The sequence below is a fragment of the Melanerpes formicivorus genome, unplaced genomic scaffold (genome assembly GCF_026170545.1).
Source record: "Melanerpes formicivorus ecotype bairdi unplaced genomic scaffold, bMelFor1.0.p_v2 SCAF_16, whole genome shotgun sequence".
Lineage (NCBI taxonomy): Eukaryota > Metazoa > Chordata > Aves > Piciformes > Picidae > Melanerpes > Melanerpes formicivorus.
This window is the reverse complement of record NW_027142368.1, coordinates 6,127,018-6,148,028: the sequence shown is the minus strand read 5'-3', so window position 1 is coordinate 6,148,028 and position 21,011 is coordinate 6,127,018. Positions and strand designations below refer to the sequence as shown.

Below are 21,011 nucleotides of genomic sequence, written 5' to 3'. Positions count from 1 at the left end.
TCTTGTGTGTTTGTATTTTTGTATGACCCAGCTTTTCTATAATTTGTATATTACTTGCTTCCACAAACTCAGACCCTGAACTCCAAACAACATCAAGACCACAATGGTAAAATAAATTGTAAACTCCCCAGGCAGACACTGTTCAGTTTCTCATTGCCTTCTCTTTTATTTTGAAGCTTGTATTCCTTCAGGGACACAACAGTTGGTGCAAGTACAAAATTAAATCCCAGAGAATGAACACGATCACCCATCAGCGACCTATGTTCCTCTTTCAACACAGAGAGCACTACTGGGCTGGTGTTGCAAGAGGCAAGGCGGGATTGCAGGGAAAGAAAAAAGTTAACATAAGGATCACAGAAAAGTTTCCAAAATTAACTTGAACAAAAACTGCCAGTAATGACCAACGGTCCACAGTAAATCTCCCTTCTTCCCCCCAAACAGTATTTAGTCTGATACATGAGAAGTGACCTCTGAAAAAAAAGCTTCTGAGGGTGGGTTGTTTGCATCAAGAACTTGTGAGTGTTCTCTGATACAGGGAAGCCAGAAACAAACTGTCACCTACTGATCAGCTGCCCGAAAACCCAGAATACTGGAATATCAGGATGGTGTGACAGGAAAATCCTGACACCACCTGCCCCCACAGCAGCTCCACAGCCCAGCATGCTCTGGGATTTACCGACTCAGTGGGCAGGGTTACGCAACTTGTGCTTTGGGCTCGTCAGCTGTTTGTTACTGCTCAAGTTTTATGTCAACTGTAACTGCTTCCTGACTCCCCAAGGGGGTGAAGCTGCACCATGAAGCAATAGGACAGAATTTTAATAATAAATATACACACACACACACACATATTTGCATAGGAAGTCAAAGCTCTGCTTATGGCCAGTGTGCAATAATGCAGCTTACAGATACAAGCTCTGCAGGCCACAGAAGTACATCTTTAAAAAGTACTTCATCTGTTTTAATTGTATTGCAGCTTTCAGGGAATGAGCTGTACACAGACATGTTGTTTCATAGTCTCTTTTTCTCCTAGGAACTTCTGATACTGATTCCAGCTTTGAAAAAAAAAAATGACAGGGAAATTTGGGCCTTACAAATTATCTAAAGTGAGAAGTAGGAACTGAGCAAGAAGGAAAGAAAATAAACAAACAACCCAAAACCTAAAAATAAACCAACAAACAAACTCACAACTTATTCTCTGGAGAGAAGAGGCTTAATTTGAGTTCTCCACCTGACAGCTGTGCACTAGCCATTGCACAGCCTGGCAGCTGCATCAGACCTGCCTCTGGGCTAGAACAATGGGAGAAAATGTGGGCATGAACTGGCAGGAAAACTGGGAGGGATACAGAGTGGGGACTAATAAAGACAGGTGATGCAGAAGGGAGCTAATGGCATTGCAGTGAATCTTGGCCTCTCTGGTTTCTCTGCTCACAAGATAACATGCTGTTTTCAGCTCCATTTTAATGTTTACCTTTAATCTCCAACTAGAATATGGTGCATCCGTTTCTCTACAGAAAAATCTTGCAGTTTTCGTTCCCATGCTTAACAACTGCTCTCCTGGCAACCCTTGAGTCTGTGAAATGTAACGAATCTGAGGAAGAGAAAAACAAAAACATGAGGAATAATTTATCTCCGATTCTTGAAACCTGAGACAGCTAAAAACTTGCCATTTCATTTGGAATATGGCAAAAATCAACCGCCGCCAGAGCACTACATCTTACAAAGGAGAGAAACCAAACACTGGGTGCTTGATACTGCTCTCCTTCAGAGAAAGCCATACATAAACAAACCTCTGAAGTGACCTATTTAAGCAAGCTCTTAATGTTGGGTCACAGAAATGAGGAGCTGGGGAGAGCAGATGTCATTACCTTCTCAACCCATTCAAATCCTAAACATAATTTCATCCTAAACAGGAAAATTAACAGAAGTGCTTGCTTACAGAAGTCAGAAATTGCTTTTGCATTCTCTCGCTATATAGTTTTATAAAAATCCTTCCCCTTTGATGGATCTTATCAATGCTTATAAATATTTAAAGGGTGGGTGTCAGGAGAATGGGGCCAGTTTTTTTGCAGTGGTGCCCAGTGAAAGGACAAGAGGCAACAGGAACAAACTTGAACATTGGAAGGTCAATCTATGTATCACAAAGAACTTCTTTACTTTGAGAGTGGTGGAGCACTGGAACAGGCTGTCCAGTGGAGCCTCTAAACCCACTGTAGGTACATCACTCAAAGCTCACCTGGACGCTGTCCTGTGCAACCTGCTCTAGGTGATCCTGCTTTGGCAGGGAGGTTGGACTAGATGATCTCTGTAGGCCCTTTCCAACCTCTATCATTCCACAATTCCAGTGTATCAGTTTTTTACGTCTGACACACCTGCATGTTCCACTTGGAAAAGGAGTGTGTACACAACCCTTAGGCTCCCAGCAAAAGATGCTGTCCTCATCTTGAGAATATATGCTACTGGCTGTGATGGCAATGGACTAGCTTTATGCCTGAAATGGTGAAATGCTCTTTTTCACTGAAATGATCAACACACATTTGTTTTAGGAGATGATTTACTATATATTTTGGTTTACCTTTAATATAATTGATAATCAAAGCATTACACAAAACAGTTAAGATTCAAGGCTTCCAAGAGGAATCTGTTGAAACAGCACTTTCTGATGTGGTTTAACTAACCACACATGGAATGTTAACTCACTGCACAAGGCAGGAGTCATGCCAGAAGTAGTACTTCTTTAAAAATCCTTCCACAAAGAGGAGTTGGAATAATAATTGGTAATAATTGAAAACTGAGGCTGTTGCAAGTTAGGATGGAGGGCTGTTAGCCAGGGCTGAAGGTCCAAGAGGACTGAAGGCTGAAGGGAGTTGGGCAGGGTCCCATACCACACATGTCCACACAGGAGCTGCTGGTGTGGGCCAGCCCCTGGAAAAGGTAGAGCAGTTGGGGAATAAGAGAGAATGGAAGAAAGAAATCAAAAGGAGAGAGAGCAGTGAAATAAACAGTCAGATGAGATAAATTCAGTAGAAGACTTGAGAACTAAAGGCACCTGAGAAGAGAAAAGCTAATGGGCAGTTTTTCTGACAGGAAATATGCACAGGGGGCCTCTGCTGAAGCACCAGTGACAGACGAAAGTGAGGAGGAACTAAACACAATACTGCCAACTTTTGGTATAGTTCCCTGCATCAGGGAGTAAAGGGAATCCCACTCTGACCAGAACCCTTTCTAGATCCTTTAAGTGTTTTCTAAGCATATTATATTAGAAGGGGGGAAAGACAACGCATTTGTTCAAAAATTTCCTAGTTAAGCACCTGTGCCTGGTTTTAGTGGGTATTACAGCTCAGAAGACATGGCTATTTTCCACTGAGAAGTACAGCTGTTGCTGCATATAATCACAAACAAATACAACGACTTAAGAGCTTCCTTTCAAGGGCTAGCACGTTGGTTGCCACATGCCAGGGGGACAGAGGGAAATGCAGCACAAAGCCCTTGCCTGTTCGCTTACTCGGTGACACATACCACAGAGCAGGAGGAAAAGAATTTCCCTGGAAACCATCTCCTACAACTGTTGTACTCACGGACACCGATGAAAACCCTGAATCAGATTTCTTATAAGGTAAGTTTTGCAGACCTGCTTGAGCACAATGACAAAGCTGACTAAAGTAATTCCCATAAATAAATGGACACATTGAACTTCAATTCAGAAAAGCAGTGTAACACACCGGTTGGTCTAGACACAGGATTTATGTTTCTAGGAAAATCAATAAGACTAAATTAAAAGCACTGAACAGACTTGAAGAAATACTACTTAACAGAGGATGCTATTAATATTTGAAACGCGGATTTAACAATCAGAAATTCTTAAGCTGCAGAAAGTGTGCATATGCTTGTGAAATTCATTCTACTACCTGGTCATATTCCAGTGCTCCTGGGTACAGTGGCCATCCAAGAAACAGCTCTGCAATCACACACCCTAACGACCACATGTCTATGGCTTCACAAAACGGCAATCCCAGTATGATCTCTGGCGCTCTGCAAATTAAACATGGTTACTGAATTGGGGATAAAAGGCAATACAACAATCCAACATGACAAAAAAAAAAACAACCCCCAAAATCCACCCAAATCTGTTATTTGAAAACACAAGCTAATTATTTCAAACATGGGAAATTGTGTTTTGCTTTTCCCAGATAACCCACGATAATCATATGCAGCGGTTTTGGCTGCACGTACCAGTTTGCCATGTACACCAAATAACTGATACACCTTAAAAACACAATGCCACCAATTCCACAGTTGTGCCTGTCCCACTACATGTCCCAAATGATCAATGCCACACACCTGTAGTTGTATTCTAAGAACACAACAGGCATTCATCTCAAAAGCAAACAAGCAAAAGGTTTCACCTGAAAATATACTTGGACACTTCCCAACTGGACAGCACACTTAAAGCTGTTTAAAATATCAATTTAATTACATAACTGCAAATCCCTTAATGCACTCAAATGAGTTAAATGTGATCAATTTTTAAATTACTTCAGTGAAACCATTGCACTTGCTAACTAGACTAGATCTTATTTTTCACCTAAACCAACTGTGAATTATTTAACCAACAGCATTTCTGTTTATTTCCTTAGTCAGGAACCAGAAAAATTGCTATTGACACAGATGCTAAAGGGCTTTTAACATTTCTGTTCATGTGGAACAATAACCAAGTATTTATTTCATGGATATCCATTTTAATTGCATTTGTTCTTTTAAACCTTCCCTCCCAGTTCATTCAAGCTATTAACAAAAGGGAAGAGAATTAAAACATCTGCATGGTATTACAGAAACAAGCGTAGAGACACAAGGTATTATTTAAAGCATCACACTATAAAGTGATTTACTATTAAACCAGACAATCTGTTCTTAGCTTAACATGCCACAGAACAGTAGGAAGGTGGTTAAAGCTGACAGGGTAATTCCCATTGCAGCTGGGCAGAACAGCAGTGTCCAGCCAGCCAGGTAACACGCTGGTGAGGAAAACTGCAGTTTCTCACCTATGTAACAGCTTACAAATCCTACACTTTGGCACATGCTGGTGGATCATATGGATGGTCCACATAACAAACAGGATCTCTAATTCCCACGTCTCATGTATCTTCTCCTTCCACATTTACTTTTATCAAAATATTCTTTAACTCACTAAAACATAGTGGATTGGTAACAAATTCCCATTTTCACACTACAGTGGGACAAAGAAGCTATTTTGTAGTATACAGCCGACCAGGAGCTGAAACATCTCCACCCTTTTCACAAGCAGGGTACAGCAGAAGCTGTACACAGACATACTACAAGCTCAGAGAATGCATGCTCGCTGCCAGTAAAGGATTCGTGCCGCTCTGCCCCATCCCTGACCCCAAACCACCCTGGTTTCTGCTACGGGCAAAATCCGAGACTTTCCACAGATAAAGTCTACAGGACAGGATATTCTGTTAAACATTTATACACTTTCCATTCATGCCAGCACTTCAGTTCTTCCCATCCTTGTCACAGACCGTTTCAGATGCGATGATATAAAGGATAAATCTTGTCACACTGGTTGGTGAAACTAGAGAGGCTCAGTTTTCCACTGCCTTCAAAGATTTGATTACAATAAATTTCTAGGGATCAAACTCAATGTATTTTTGCAATGTGGGATCATGACACTGCAGTAAGTATTAGGTAGTTTTGTTACTTGAGAAATAAATTTAATGTATCTAGATGCCATAGGACTAGAAATAGCCTTAAGAAATGTCTGCCTTCAGCTGCTGGCTGGGTGCCAGCCTGCATAAGGTTGTTACAGATCTCTGTTAAAACATGCTTCCTTTTGTTGTATTGTGTTACAGCCCTGAATAGTTAATGAATATACACACAGCCTATGGATATAGGGGCTTTAACAAATGCTGCTGCTAAAATAAGCTCTTTAAAACCACTTACATTTACTCGACAGTTAATATGTGCACTGTATAAAAATAGCCACAGTCGGTCAGTCTGTCACTCGGCTCTTTTGAGGGACAGGAGTGCCAATAAAAGAAGGATAAGGGTAAATAGGATGACACCACCCCCCCCCCCCCCAATATTTACTGTATTCCACAATACAGTAATCTGTTAGGTTTTTTTGTGGATACCAAGTAGTTCTATGGTACAAATAAATGTGCTAACATCTAAGGAAAAGCGACATATTTAAGGAGAGGCAAGACTGGTGCTCCTCACTTCCCAGCACCTTCCAGAAAGGAAGGGGAGATCAATGTGTTCCCAAACAGGGCTACCCACACCTCACTACTGTACAGTAAAAACTAATTTTCAGGCTAGCTTGAAGTGAAGAAGATAAAGAGCTGCTGCTTCACAGAAGTGTCCAATTCACTGTTTCTCAAGCTCAACAGTTCCTACCATGGCTTCATACTGGTCCTTAAAATGGAGCAACTATCCCGTGGCAGGCAAAGTTACAAAAGAACTTGTACTGGGTTTCATTATGTTTAGATTGGGTTTAACCAGCTCAAATATTTTTGCTTAACAGTTTGTAAGTGGTATGTTCAAAACCCTCTTTATTTTCTTCTCTTGTTCTTTTAAACTTCCAGTTCAAATCTATTTGGAGAAGTCAGAGGGAAGTGTTAAAAGGGAGCCATTCTTCAGTTTTGGGGGTATTTCAAGATAATCCATAAGTCCTTTCATGGAAGAAATACCTTTAAATACAGCTTAAAAAGAAAGAATTTTTCCCTTTCCTAAATACAACCATGCACATAAAATTACGTTGCAGGAACTTCAGATGTTCCACACAGTCACTTTAACATCAGATTACCCCCCAAAAAAACCTTACAACCTAGCACTTCTCTGTCTCCAAACAACACATATGCTACTGCTTGCTATCTACTGCAGATGACAAGATGCTCAGTAAACTAGAAGCTACAGTACTCCCTAACCCAGTAAGTAGTATCTGTTTGGCCATCCCAAGACATCACAGAAGTACAACAGAATCTTCTACACTTCTTAAGGACAGCAAATCTTACTTGGATGTACTTAAATGAAATTAAAAGCAAGATTTTTGAGGGACAGTTTCTATTTCCTTCTTATCAATGTTAATTCCTTATCACTTTCAATTAAAGATTAATTAAAAAGACTGACAGATTCACAATTTTAAATGCAACGTTATTACACTGGAAAAAATCACTTTATTAAGTAACAATTCCTAGATTGAAACATCTGAAACTCTCCCTCCTCATTTGACACAGCACTCTTGAAGCAGATGTGGCAATTCAAAATATCTAAAAAGATAAAAGGAGCAAATGAGTATTTGCTTCAGCTGCTTGCCTGGATAGAAATGTGACTATTTACTGTAGCACATACCTTGTTATACCATAATATTCTAAAGGGGGTTGTTTGCTTATGAGGAAGTACACTACACATTTTGTTCTGTTAACTTGCTCAAAAAGCAGAACATTTCATAAAATACTTTAGCTTCTGCATGTTAGCCTGCTTAGAACAAAGCAACAAAGCACACAGACTTAGAGAAAACTAAGTAATTCTTTGAGGGAAGGTTAAAAACCAACCAAACAAGCAAAAACTACACAAAAATCAAAACTTTAACATAACAGAAAAAAATCTTCCAACCTTTACACTAAGGAATAATGAATAAAGAGCAAGAATTAAACACATTAACACAATGTCATGAGGAAAACTGTGGGAAGTCAAACCATTGCAAACAATCACTACTTAAAAAGTCTTTGATCAGAAATCAAATTTAGAACAAAAGTTAAATGAAAAGGCTAAGCCCCAACAGTTAACACACATCATATCAAATTAAGAACAGCACAGAATAAAAACTCTGTCTGCCTGGAACTCCTAACCGCATGAAAAAATCAGCTGAATGCGCAAATAATTTCTCAACTATGCTCCCACTGAAGGTTCTAGAGCATTGCACATACCTCCTCACATATCAAGGAAAGGAGATTAAAGACTGAGCAATTTTTATTTCTATTTCTCTCCTTGGCAGTACGAAAGGGTCAGTGTATCTACAGTCTACCACATGCCATTGTTTTATTTATTGACCATCAGGTTGCCACTCTCCAGATGAGAGGAAAGTATATAAATAGCCATCCTCCCCTCATGTCTTTCAACACATCTATGTCATCCCTCTCCAAGACCAAAAACTTTAGCCACCAACTATACCAACTTCTGTGTCAGCTGAAGGTAACAGTGCCATATGAGGAACACAGCACTACCTCCTCCTCTCTGGTGCTACTGCCTGCTCTAAAGACGTTGGACATTGGAAGTACTGGTGTTTTCTTGGCAGTGTCACCTCTTCATTGTAGGTTTTGCAGTAAAATTCCTTCCAAACAGGCAGATAAGTCTTATTAAGCCATTTTGCCTTTGGAGTTTAAAACACATTGAATAAGAATTTTAATACTGTTTCTCCATGCTTTTTGGGTTCTCTATATTCCTATAGTTGAAGGTAAATGCTGACAGCATTCCTAATACGAGCATGCAACACAAAATTTACCATTTTTTCATATAACTTTACTACCCCTAATTACCACTATCTGCTCAGGATACAGCATGCTGCCATCATTATCCAAAGTCGTCATCAAAAGGGCAGGATGTTTATCTTCTTCTATTAATAATTTGTTCAAGGCCATCCTATGGATCAAAAGCACTTGTAAACTAATCCAATTTGTAAGAGTTATAGTCAAAAGGGATTACAAATCTGAGATTAACACTTCTCCCCCAGCACTACCGTTACCAGCGTAACACAGGCATGTACTTTATGGAAGAAATAACTAGATATGGCTTGTGAAATGTGCAGTTCTTCTAAAGACATTTTGGAGATAAAGATCAGATGCAGAGAAGTTGTTAATGCAAGACAGTAATGGGCATCCTAACAAGTCACCTCATGTACAATTAATCTTCTTGAACTACCAGTCATCGTTGTGAATGTGGAGGACTGCAAACCTTCCTAGGAGATCTGCAAGAACACAGGATTGCCCAATCGAGGTGACAATGCTCAGATTTAAACAAACAAACAAACAAAGCCAACCACTTCAATAAAAGCACTTACACTTCAATAATCTGAAAGATGCAATGGGAATGACAAAATCTGTGTACGATGAAGGATATAAAGAACAGTTGTTTCTGTCGTGCATATGTGATGGATTTCAGAAGGAATTTCAAACACTCAGATCAACACAATGACAGAACACAGAGTATGTATGGGCTACAGTAAACCATAGGACAAATTAATACACATTATTTATTCATTAATTACCCACAAGAATTAATAAGTAATAAATTAACCAACTTTCCAATGGGGGGTGGGGGAGAATCTAGACAACTTTACAGATTAGGCAAGAAAAGTATTCTACAATTGGGAGCAAAAATAATCAGGATATCAGCATTTACTTTTAAAGGACAAAGACACATGAAAATTTATTATGCCTTACATAAAACTAGTGATATTCCCTCACCTTGAATAGTGTGTGCTCACTTTTGAATTCTGTGTTCAGTTTTGGTCACCCCCATCTGAAAAAGGATACAGCAAATAGAAAAGACGCAGAGAAGGACAATGTAAGTTAAAGACTTGAAGAGGCTTAGGTACAAGAAGAAACCCTGGTTAGAACTATAAAAGCTTCAAGAAAGAACGATCAGAAACATGACTCAAATTATACATGAAATAATAGATGAGAAGTAGCCAGGTGTTCCTAATGCCCTGCCTTACTACAGAGGATCAAGGAATTCCCCACCTGCTTTGAGATTAAAGACTGATGTAAATAAAAAAGTGGGGTTTGTCAAAAGCCAGAATACAGTTAAGCCTTTGAACCATGGGCCTCTGCTGAGGTAAAAAGAATACATTAAGAGTATTTAAGAATGGATCCACAGAAAAAATATCCAAAACAGCTCTAGATTAAGCAGTAAGGTTCCTATCAATGTACAATGAAAACAGCCAGCTGCTGTGTAGAGCTGGAAGAAACTTGCATCAGAAGACACAAAAGTGCAACCTTCTGCTGTGGTAAATTTCCTGCAGCGACAATACCAGAATAAACGGGGCACAGATCTGATAACATCTCTGTCTCATTTCCTACACATTACAATTACTACTTTTGCACAAAGAGCTACTCAAGTAAATCCCTTGATCCAAACTAAAAAGTCTCTACAACCTTCTTTGTGGTCTGAACAGTTTTTATTTGTAACACCATTTTGTTAGAGTAAGAATTAGAATATACAGAAGGCCTTAAAAAGTCACATTACAGGTAGGATGTTCGCTTGAATGATGTTTTTAAGAACACTTTCAGAGCTGATTGTCCCTTGCTTTTAAGCCCACTGAGATGTTGGAACACAGATAGGTAGTGTCATGTGTTAGTGTAAAATTAGTCTTTCAAATGCAAGTATGACACACTATGCCAGCCAACGAGCCTTCCTCCCTGTCTTCTGAAAGGCTCGTTGCTGTAAATCAATAATACAAAACTGCACTAGAGATTTACATTCACAATCCTGGCTTCTCTTGTCCAGTTTTCCTGTGGTCTTTTAACTCTGCTACAATCAGGCATTATGAAGTACAAAACCAGCAAATCCTGATTTTGGGGGGTTTGGTCTGTGTTTGTTTTAAACTCTAAGAAGGTAAGAGGATTTACACTGAAAGCAAAAATGTAAGTGCTCAGAAACAGACTCTGGGAACATCAGATAAGCTGGATAGAGGCATCTGTGTCTTTGAGGTGGCAGGAAAGAATCAACAATATCACTCTGCAATTTAGAACTATGCCACCACCTATGACAAAATACAGAGAGAACAAATATGTTCAAGAAGATATGAGAAGTTATCCCCTTAGTTATCCTCATAGTTTCATTCCTCCTTTGAAGGAGCCTGGTGCACTATCAGACCCTCCAGTGGCAAGTGATAGTGAAGACAGGAGGAAGTGAGTCACTATCTCCCATAAACTTCTAACACCATGGTATGACTGTGGACAAAAGGAATTCTCATTTCTTGGTAGAAAAAAGTTCATTTTATTATAATAAAACTTTTTCATAAACCTATGCAACAGTCAGTGGCTAGAAAAGACCTATTTAACACCACAGCTTTCCACCATTAACTTACAACATACAAAACTGGCATGCAGCTGCCAATTTAACTTTGAACCCTGATCTGACCTCACGAAGGAGATAGGAGTATCCCAAATGTGTAACTATACCAAAAGAAAAGCAATCAGTGTAAAAAGAGTTAATTTGAACACAGGGCTCACAACTGAAGGGGGGGTGGGGGGGGAGGCAACAAGAAAACAAATCAGATAAATCTTAGGTAATCTCATCAAATAAAAGGAAGTTACAAGCAAACTATCCTAGTGGTCTTTCCTGATTCTGAAAAACAAAGATTCTGTTTTGAAAGAGCCACCCCAAATTTTAACCTACTACATCTTCTCTTACCACTGGCAAGAAGGATATAAATAGACTAAACAGCTATTCCTTCATTTTTTCTGCCGAGAATAACAACATAAGAAGTGATTTCAACAGATTCTTTCCATTTATTCACTGTCTCTTGAGAAATGAAATACTGACTTTACTAAAAACCAGAAGTTCATGCTTCTGCCTTTTTGCATTACATGAAAATTAAGTAAAGCAGGTACAGATGTCGTAATATAACGAGAAAATTGTGTACAGATGCCTTATTGCTAAACACAGTCTGCCATTTAATACATTTCATTTACATTTTGGACAGCAAAGTGTCAATATTTGAAGCATCAGATGAGATTACTTACCAGTAACTGAATTTTACATCCTTTGTGTACCTGTGCTGTTATGTTCTACTCTTAACGGTGAAACCACCTGGCAGTGCTTTATCCTTGAAGGAGCTGAAGTTGCAAGAGGTGGCTGCAGAGACATTGCCCCTGTGCTCACCTGCACACCTGCAGCGGAGAGCACACTCTGTCTGATGTCGTCCTAACAGCATCAAGGTGCAGAATATGGCACACAGCTTGGATGGCACACTGCAACCACTTGTGACAAGCGACTCCTTTCTCAAACAGGACATTTTCCTCATTTCCTGCCCTCCTAGGGATTACATAGCTGTATGTATAGCCTCCCAGATCCCACCTTGGAGTGCAGGGCACGATCTGGCTGTATGCAGATCTGTATACAGAGATCTGTATGTATGCACACACACATGCACACAGATGTTGAAATACTCGGTTTGCACATCTACTGGAACGACGTAGACACGTTTTCTTCTGCAGCTTTGCAAGCAACTGGCATCTAAAGCATCTAATTTAACGAGATGGTCTTTACTGTACAGCATGTTGCTCCTATATGCTACAACCACCTTTGGGATTTTTTTTTCCTCTCTTCCTTCCATTCTTTTTATTGGGGCAGGGGAGAAGGAGAGATGGGAAATGAAGAGAAGCAACATCCAGAAAATGAAAACATCCAAAATCTTGTGTCAAAACAAAAACCCACGCTGAGCTGGTGAATTGTGCAGATTGTGTTTGAAGAAAACTTAGCTTGAAATTATCTTGATTGAAATCCGGACAGAAGATAGGGCAAGAACAGGTAACTGTGGAAGCACCTGGCAACCACAAACTGGCCGCCATCCAAGAAGAATGGGCAACCACGTGCAGTCTAAGAAAGGTTCAAACACTAGCAAATAATATCCAGTTCTGAACAAGCAAGGTAGAAAAATGAAAACAGCAGAGTGTGGGAGGTTTAAGGCCTCAGAAATGACAAATCTTAATTCCTCCTGCCCCTTGCTTTGTTATGGTTGATTTTGTGGGAATATCAGCTTCTAACTCTGTAAAGGTCTGCATGGACATGTAGCACCCAAACACACCAGCTAAAGGACATATAGGGAGCTCCTACAACAGAGCAATAAGCATGACAGTATTTGCCTGTAGCATTCTCATGAAAAATAGCAAGACCTCGTAAGCAAGCTTTGTGTGAAGGCTTGTTGTGATTTCACCCCTGATGATGACGCTCCTATCTCTGGACTGAGGCTGCAAAGTCATGGTGGTCCTAAAAAAAACAAGTAGCCTGATCCTTCTGTAAAAATTCTACCAAGGGCTCATGCCAAACAGAAAGGTATCAGCATGAGGCTCTCTCTCATTCGTTTGTATTTAAATGGATTCTCACTTTGACATAGCTCAGGTAAAATGCCAAAAAGCTCAAGGATATGGCTGTAAGGTCAAGAAATGTGCATCATAACATGGGTACTTCAACTAGCCATTAGCAACATTTATTTTAAAACACTTCTACATTCAATTCTACTGCTAGATTCATAACCAACACAGATATCTGGCACAATGTTTTACTGGGATCTGTTACTTCCATACAATACAGAAAAATATGCCCAACATACAGTACACAACCTTAGTTTTGATTTGCATACTTCTGTAGTAATTTATGATGCACTGGTAAGTGAACTTACTAGCTGACCTGGTGAGTTTTCCCCAGAGATTTTCTATCATCAGACACCTGGTGTAAATACATCACCAGAACAAGTGACAGGCACCCTTACCCACAGTTTAGTGATCCCACTAACATAATCAGGAGAAAATACTGAATAGCCTAAGCTCTGGGGCACTATGGAAAGTCATCTGGCAATGTTCATACAAAATACATTAGAAAATTTTAAAGGTTGTTTTGTTTTTTTTCCTGCCTGACAATTAAACCTATGGACTGCTAGCAAGGAAAATGACAGTCTATTTTGGTAGGCTAGACTGTAAGACTTCAGCTTTCCAGTACGCCACATTACCTGCTTGCCACTGCACTGCAGTCTGCTGAAAGAATCCATATGCAATAGTCCCTTGATGTGTCCCACCCCAGTCTCAAGCCCCACCAGTACTGGTCTGAGGGGTTTTCCTCTTTTTGTTCTCCTTAGACATTTTTTCCTCTCTGCTTTTTTCCCCTGTTTTTAATTCCTTAGTATCCCATTTTAATTTATTTGTCCTTTCCTGTTGAAAGGAGAGCTTGTCTATTCTTAGAAAAGTTTCAGATCCTAAAATAAACTGTTTAGCTATGTATCTATTACATCCAGACTGATGTCATATCAGACCCTGACAACATGCTGCAACAGGAATGCAACTACAGCCAAGAGCCTCAGCATTGCTGCAAGCTCTGCTTTGCAAAGACTTTTAAAGTAACATTACATATCAAAGACAGGGTGAGGACTTTTGCCATTTGTTCTTCTCCTGACAGTAAAATGTCGAGAACCTTTTTAAAGGATTTCTTGCCTAGTTTGTAATATTGAAAAAAAAAAAAGATCCTCTACTACCAGACTAAAGAGGAAATCAGGGTAACCAGATTACACTAGAAATCCTTTCTAATGAAACAGGATGATATAATTTTGCTGTCAGAGCAAATAAAAGTTAAGAACAGGTAGTGCAGTTTAAAGAAAAGAGATAATAACGGGATCTAGATAATAACTAGATAATGACGGGAGCCTTTCATCTCACTAAGCCCTTTGAGTCCAGTCCAGGACACCAACAATGGTGAGCAGCTCATTATTTATGGCTAAAAATCTCATTCTGTTCCTGATGTAGACAGACACTCACATTAGGAAAAAGCATGCTTGTTGACAGTATTAACAGAAGCAGCAAGGATTCAATAGACAGGGAACTTTCCCCTCATTTACAGAAGTGCCGCTGCTCAAACAGGATGATAGCACACCAATTGCTCAGTGCCTTCAGCCCGTGCTGTGTAACAATTTCTGTCACCAAGGGAAAAAGGAAAAGTGAGCTGCCTTCACTGCTTGCCCTTCAAAATGTACACATTAAGAAACCACAGAATTTCACAAGACTTTGAAAGACACGCTGCTGGCAAAGTGTGAGGAGCAATAAACATTTCCTGAACTTTGAAAAATAAAAGCTGCAGCTGTTTCAAGAACATAATTGTCCTTTCATTTGAACTATTAGACTCATTAATATGACATCAATAAACATTACTCTCAAATACGGCCTAAAACTGATAATTGATATACATGTACCAAATCAAATCCATAATCCATCTAGGCAACATACCATGTCAGGGAGCTATTCTAGTTTCAAGGTTCAAATGACTTACACCAAAATAGAAAACTAAAACATGCCAGCTAAAAATTTATTCAAAGTGCCAATGACTACCAAAAAGAGCAAAAATAAAACCATTGGGAAGTTTGACTACGTTGCATGTGATATAACCTGTGGCCAAACTCTGAATACTGCCCTAAAGGCTAATGTATTATGAGAGTCTACACAGTAGGAGTATTTACTGGAAACTCCTGCTCTGTGAAAAGGTGGAAGCTTAAATTCAGTTAACAAATCTCCACTGAGAAGCTATTTGTGATTTCCTTGGAGATGTGGAGAATTCACAGTTGTTTTGTTTCCAGGAAAAAAAAAATATCCCTAAATCAAAGTGCCACCTTTTCTTAGTCTCAGGGACTACTTTTAGATTATGATGTCATACCACAAAACTGATTGGACAAGCTTTCAAAGACCAGCCCTGGATTATGTCATTGCTTTTTAGTAAGGCTCCCAACACCAGCCTTGGTGTGCCTTTACCAACAGAGTTATTATTTCCTTTCATTAAAAAAAAAAATCTCAGAATCCTTACATTGTGCTTTTCACTTTCAGGAAGAAGTCACTCTAAAAATACAAGTGTGACTTGTGTATGTTAAAACTGGCAGGAAAAAGAAAATCAAATCCCTTCCTGAAAGAAAGAAAACCACCGCTGCTCCATTTCAGCAATGTCCCTTGTTTGCTGTCTGCAACCTAAACAGTCCCTCCACGCATGTGAAAACCTCCGATTTTGTTCTATATTCATGAAGTTCCTGCAGTTCTTTTTGGTCACTAACGTCGGCCAAAGATCAGACAGGATTGTTACTGTCAGCTCAGCGGGACTTTTGTGTAACAAGAATTTCCTCAGAGTCAGTTTGTCTGAATGCTTTGCTTGTGAAACCCAAACTTACAGATTGACAGCAATAAAGAGTGAACTTCTTGTTGACTAAACATGAATAAGAAATCTTATTATCCATAAAGAGGGTAGCATAAACTACCACAAGCAGATCAATACACTTAATATAAATCCTTGGCAGTAATCTCACTGCCAAGACAGACCTACAAATTTGTATAGAACTGCCCAGGAAGAATTGCTGCCAACCAGCCTTGAAAAAGCTCTACAGACAACATATACATTAATGATGCTGCTGGGACATGAGCAGCAAAATTATCCATTACCATACAACTGCTGAGATGCTGGAATACTGGGAGCCTTATACAGAAATAACCTCTTGAGAACAAATAGTTAGAAAAAGGAACAATATCAGATCTACATGAAAATAGGAGAGGCTTAGAGGCTAGTAACATAGCCTTATGAGGAAAAGAGTCCATTAGAGCATAATGATAACTAAGAATATTTTCATAAGTCATTTGAGCACCAGACTAGATGACAGTGACAAACTTTTTTTCATTCTGGCTCTGATGCTGCAAATGCCTTTAGGCAAATCAACTTGTGCTATGATTTAAGATTACAGTTTTTGTAAGAAAAACATAAGTAACTAAAAATAACCTACTGGGAAAGTCATGAAACCCAGCAGACATTGAAAAAATCCCAAAAGCTGCGTTTTTTGAAAGAAATTTTAATCTGAAGATAAAAATCCCTGTGGTCTATAAAAAGCATGCCAGTGACTTAACAAGTCTTGGTACAGTACTGGGAGTACCTAAAGACAAAAAGCTGCTTTAGTGAAGGAGAGAGCTTCTTTACCTGCTCTCTGACACCTCAAGCAACTGTCTTCTGAAATGAAAGGCAAGATGGTCCTGATTCAAAACAGAGATCATTACATTCTGCTACCATTTAGTGTTCTCCAAAGATGGTCAATACAATATTAGAGTGCTCACTTTAAGGCTTACCAAGCATGCATAGCAATAAAGCGCGTGATGATTACTAAGTGTTCTCCCCAAGGTGGTTACAAGTCCCCACAGTAAGTGATGAAACACATTTCTGAAAATTATAATTGTAACAGCAGAGCACATTTACAGACCTGCTGCAGTTAAAGGTGATACAAAGAGGTCACATATGATTTATAAAACTATAGGTGTGAAGGCTTCCCAAAGATGCCTTTTATATGAGTTTAAACAGGACAAACAAAAGACAAACTGTCAACTGCAAGTCCTTGATTTTGTCTTAAATTCACATGGAGTTCATATAACTGTGGCAGATGAGCAACTGCCACTCACTTGCTTCCATTATCTTTCTAATGCCCAAGTAGCATAGTGAGCTATCAGGAACATTAATCAACCAACCTAATGAGCACCATCATATCTTATCTGCCAAGATCAGGGCTGTTCAGCTTTGGTTGATTAGATTCATTCGGGGGTGGGGTGTGGGAAAACACCACACCAAACCCAAAAAAAACCCACACAACATAACAAAACCCTACATTCAAATATCTAAAACAAAAAGATTGTGCTCAAATGCTTTACATCTAGAAGATTTAAAGATTCCAATAAAGAATGGCACAGCAATGTTAACAAGGCACGCCATTACCAGCAATGCCAACTTCAACAGAGCTATGGATAACAGGCTTTGTTCTACAGAATAAGCACATACCTCACTGTGTTGTGTATTTCTTATCCCCCACTGGTGCCAGTATACCCACTGAAATGAGAGACAAGTGAAATCATAGTTTCTTTGTTTCACTGTTCAGAGTAGAAAAAAAATATAATGTATGTTAAAAATCAATGAACTGACAGATAAAAGTTACAATAGGAGTTAAATGGAAGGAAGTTACCACACATCCAAGCAGCTATCTTCTTCCATCTAGTTGATTTGCAACTTTGCTAAACCATCAAACCACTGCCTGTACTCCCCAGGAGGGGAAGAGGATGGGAGCTGAACTGTGTCCTGGGGAATTCTAAGGCGAAAACCAAACCCTGGGGACACCTGCTTATCAGGCAGCTAAAGTACAAAGCACTGGCTTCATAAACTTCTCTGAAACATCAGTGTCTCAATGCAAGCTTGCTCTGATTTAAAACCTGTGTATAAATGCACGTGTAATTACAATTGTGACAGCCTTTGGCACTTTTGAGATAGTACACAGGGACTGGCAAAAGCTAGCTGACAATACTTACATATATCAACATGGCTTTTGGTAAGAACGTTCTGAAATAAATACCACCCAAAGCTACTGCATATGTTACCACTTCAATAAGCAGTTATTGCTGTGTCATAACAGTGTCAAAAACCCCAGAAAATACAAAAATATCGAGGCAATGCTTACAAGTTGCATGATTACTTTAAAGGTAATTATTTAGCTAGAACACATGACTCGTATTTCCCTATGAAAGGCTCTCTACTTAACTGGATTAACACGCTATTGATAGCTAAATTCCACTGCCAGAGGCTACTGTCAAGTCATCACTTCCAGAACAAACCTATAAGCTATTCTCTTTATCCTGTGTGTGACTATTACAACAAGCTCATCATGAATTTGCTCTCAAAGTGCTCTGACAAAAACTGCCGCAAAGAACATTCAAGAGATGCATGACACAGGATTACCTGTCCTAATGAAATTAGGACTGTACATCAGTCACAGGTTGGAAGGATAAATACATTTCACACCCAATCAAGAAATTACCATCTAATTATTTTTTTTAAGTTTAAAGATGATTCAGGTTTGATGCTGTGAAAGCGCCTGGGAGCTGAGTTCTAGGCAGAGCAAACTGAGCTCTGTATTCTCAGCAAACATTTCTCATCAAAACGTTCACTCACAGATATGTACATCCACCTTTCCACCCACCTCTGAACACATGTGATATGTTGGAGCTCTATTAATGCATGGAGAAGTTAGCTAGAGAGGACAGAAGTAACCTACCTCAAAACAACATTTCTTGCACAAACATGCATTTGGGGCAACCCTAATGGAAAACACAGCCTGTCCTGCACTGCTCACCTTTGTAGAGCCTCCCTCTCACTTTTCCATTTCTGCAGGAGGGTAATGTGGAGGCAGAGCGAGGAAGAAGAACTCCTGACCCCTCCAGTTTCATGTAATCACCAGGAGCTATGTCAATACAAGCACAACTCTTTTTTTTGTTATTATCTCCTTCCCATTTGTAGCATCTAACTAGAATCAGAAAGAAGCAAACTTAAAAGTGGAGTCATAGTTTGTTCCTACAGTGCTTCACAGCAAACAGAATTGATTTTAAAGTTAGGTTTAGGAACAGGAACAACAACAACAAAAATTCCAACTTATTCCAAACTGGGGAATTTTGAAGTCTAACATCCTTCCTCCTCTTCCAGCAACACCCTTTGTTTCCTGATGGTAATAACACTGGGTGGGAGGCAGAGCACAGCCCTAACGAAAAGCCCCAGCAAGTCATTAAAAGGCCCAAAAGGGAATAACCAAAAAGGTTAAAGTGCACAAGGAACACAATCCAAAGAAAACATTTTCATTAAGGACAGGACAGGCTGATGTACGAGCTGCAGACAAAGGACTCGGAAAACAAATTATAGTTCCCTCATTCCATACCAGTAAAAAGTACTGTCCTACTGTACTCAAACAGAGCTGCTTGGAAAATTTCATGAGACCATCTTTCCAACACAATTTACCTAATTTTCCTGGGCTCTTGCCTGCCTCAGCAACATCAGCAGCCAATAACCACATTTCAAAGCATCGGTCACTCACGCAATAAAATTGTCTGTTGTACCACTGGGCAGCTCCTCATCAGGACTTCTTTATACAACAAATACAAAGCCTACTTCATAAAACTTAACTGGATTGGGAAGCTTGACTGCTGGATTTGGTCATGCTAGAAGAGTATGTAACAAAAATCTACCTCTAATGGGCTACAAGACACAAAAGGTCCAACCTAAGCCCAGACTGCCAGCAGCTAGGAGAATGTACCAGGGACTATCAATATAAATGTACCTTCTTTGCTGCTTTGTATCGCTTCGGCTTTTGCTATCACTTTGCTTAGGCTCACTATCAAAGACTGGACACTGACTGGATCTTTGATCATTTAGAGCTGGGTTTATATTCTTCAGAAGGTCATTAGAAGCTCACATGTGCATTCTGCAGCCCTTTGCCTCATCCTGCCTTTTATTGAATGGGTTATATTTGATATAAGAGAAATAATGAGATTAAGCAAAGCAAGAATCCTCCTCTGCAAAGGGAAGGATATTGTACTGACATCTAGGTCTACTTGAAATACATTTGTTGGTTCACAGGAATGTATGTCTAATAGTTCAATTTTTTAAATGCACCAAAAACACTACCTCTAAGCATGCATTTACCAGTTGTGCAAATTCCTTAAGTCAGGTTTCAAAGGATGATATAGTTTTCACATTTTGCTTAGGGAAGTCACAATGTGTGAGCCCAGTGTAGAAAAAAAAGACTATGGATGATGAAAAGCCAACATGGGATATTTAGTGGGACTATAAATGAAAAGTACCCAATTTTAAATCTATTCTTTCAAATCCAGTTAAAAGTAAAGTGTCATAAAGAATAAAAAGGCATTGTCTTTAACCACATCACAGGCTAATACCCAGGGAAATGGGTATTAATCCAGTTTAGATAGCAGTTCTTTAGTAACATGTAACAGTCCACTCAATTCAAAGGGAAACAAAAAACCCCACACACTTGTAAATAGAATAACTGCCATGCAATAGATTTAGGAATAAGGGAAAAAAAGGTGTTCTGACTTGCAAAATAAAATATTTTTAGTTGTACATACAGCTTTTCCAACAACTCCCTTCTTTGCATTCCTCCCTCTTTCGCACAGTAAAATTTCTACCACGCTGTGTCTCCTTGAGCCGCCACAGAGCGTGGGAAGGGTCCAATTGCGTAACATGTTATTAAAGCAGCAAAGCTGGCTACTTAACTGAAGATACTTAAATACTCTAAATAATTACACAGATTAGCCAAAGACTCTCAGACCAGAGAGTTGCCTACCTGTAGTGTACTAAGGAGGTGCTCAAACACACCCTCCCCAAGTGGATTCTATGTTAGGTATCTGTGCCCCATGGGCTGACGGTGTTTACCGGGA

At 39.4% G+C, this 21,011-nt stretch overlaps 1 protein-coding gene across 2 annotated transcripts in view; it reads right to left on the bottom strand.

Annotated features, from left to right (window-relative positions):
* HIPK3 (homeodomain interacting protein kinase 3) overlaps nt 1-21,011 on the bottom strand; it is a 103,260-nt gene that overhangs the window by 17,812 nt on the left and 64,437 nt on the right. For both annotated transcript variants that reach the window (XM_068147887.1, XM_068147886.1), the window contains exons 3-4: nt 3,906-4,029; nt 1,469-1,588 (exon numbers count right to left, since the gene is read on the bottom strand). In XM_068147887.1, the coding sequence (XP_068003988.1) occupies nt 1,469-1,588; nt 3,906-4,029 (244 nt within the window). The remainder of the gene's footprint in view (nt 1-1,468; nt 1,589-3,905; nt 4,030-21,011) is intronic.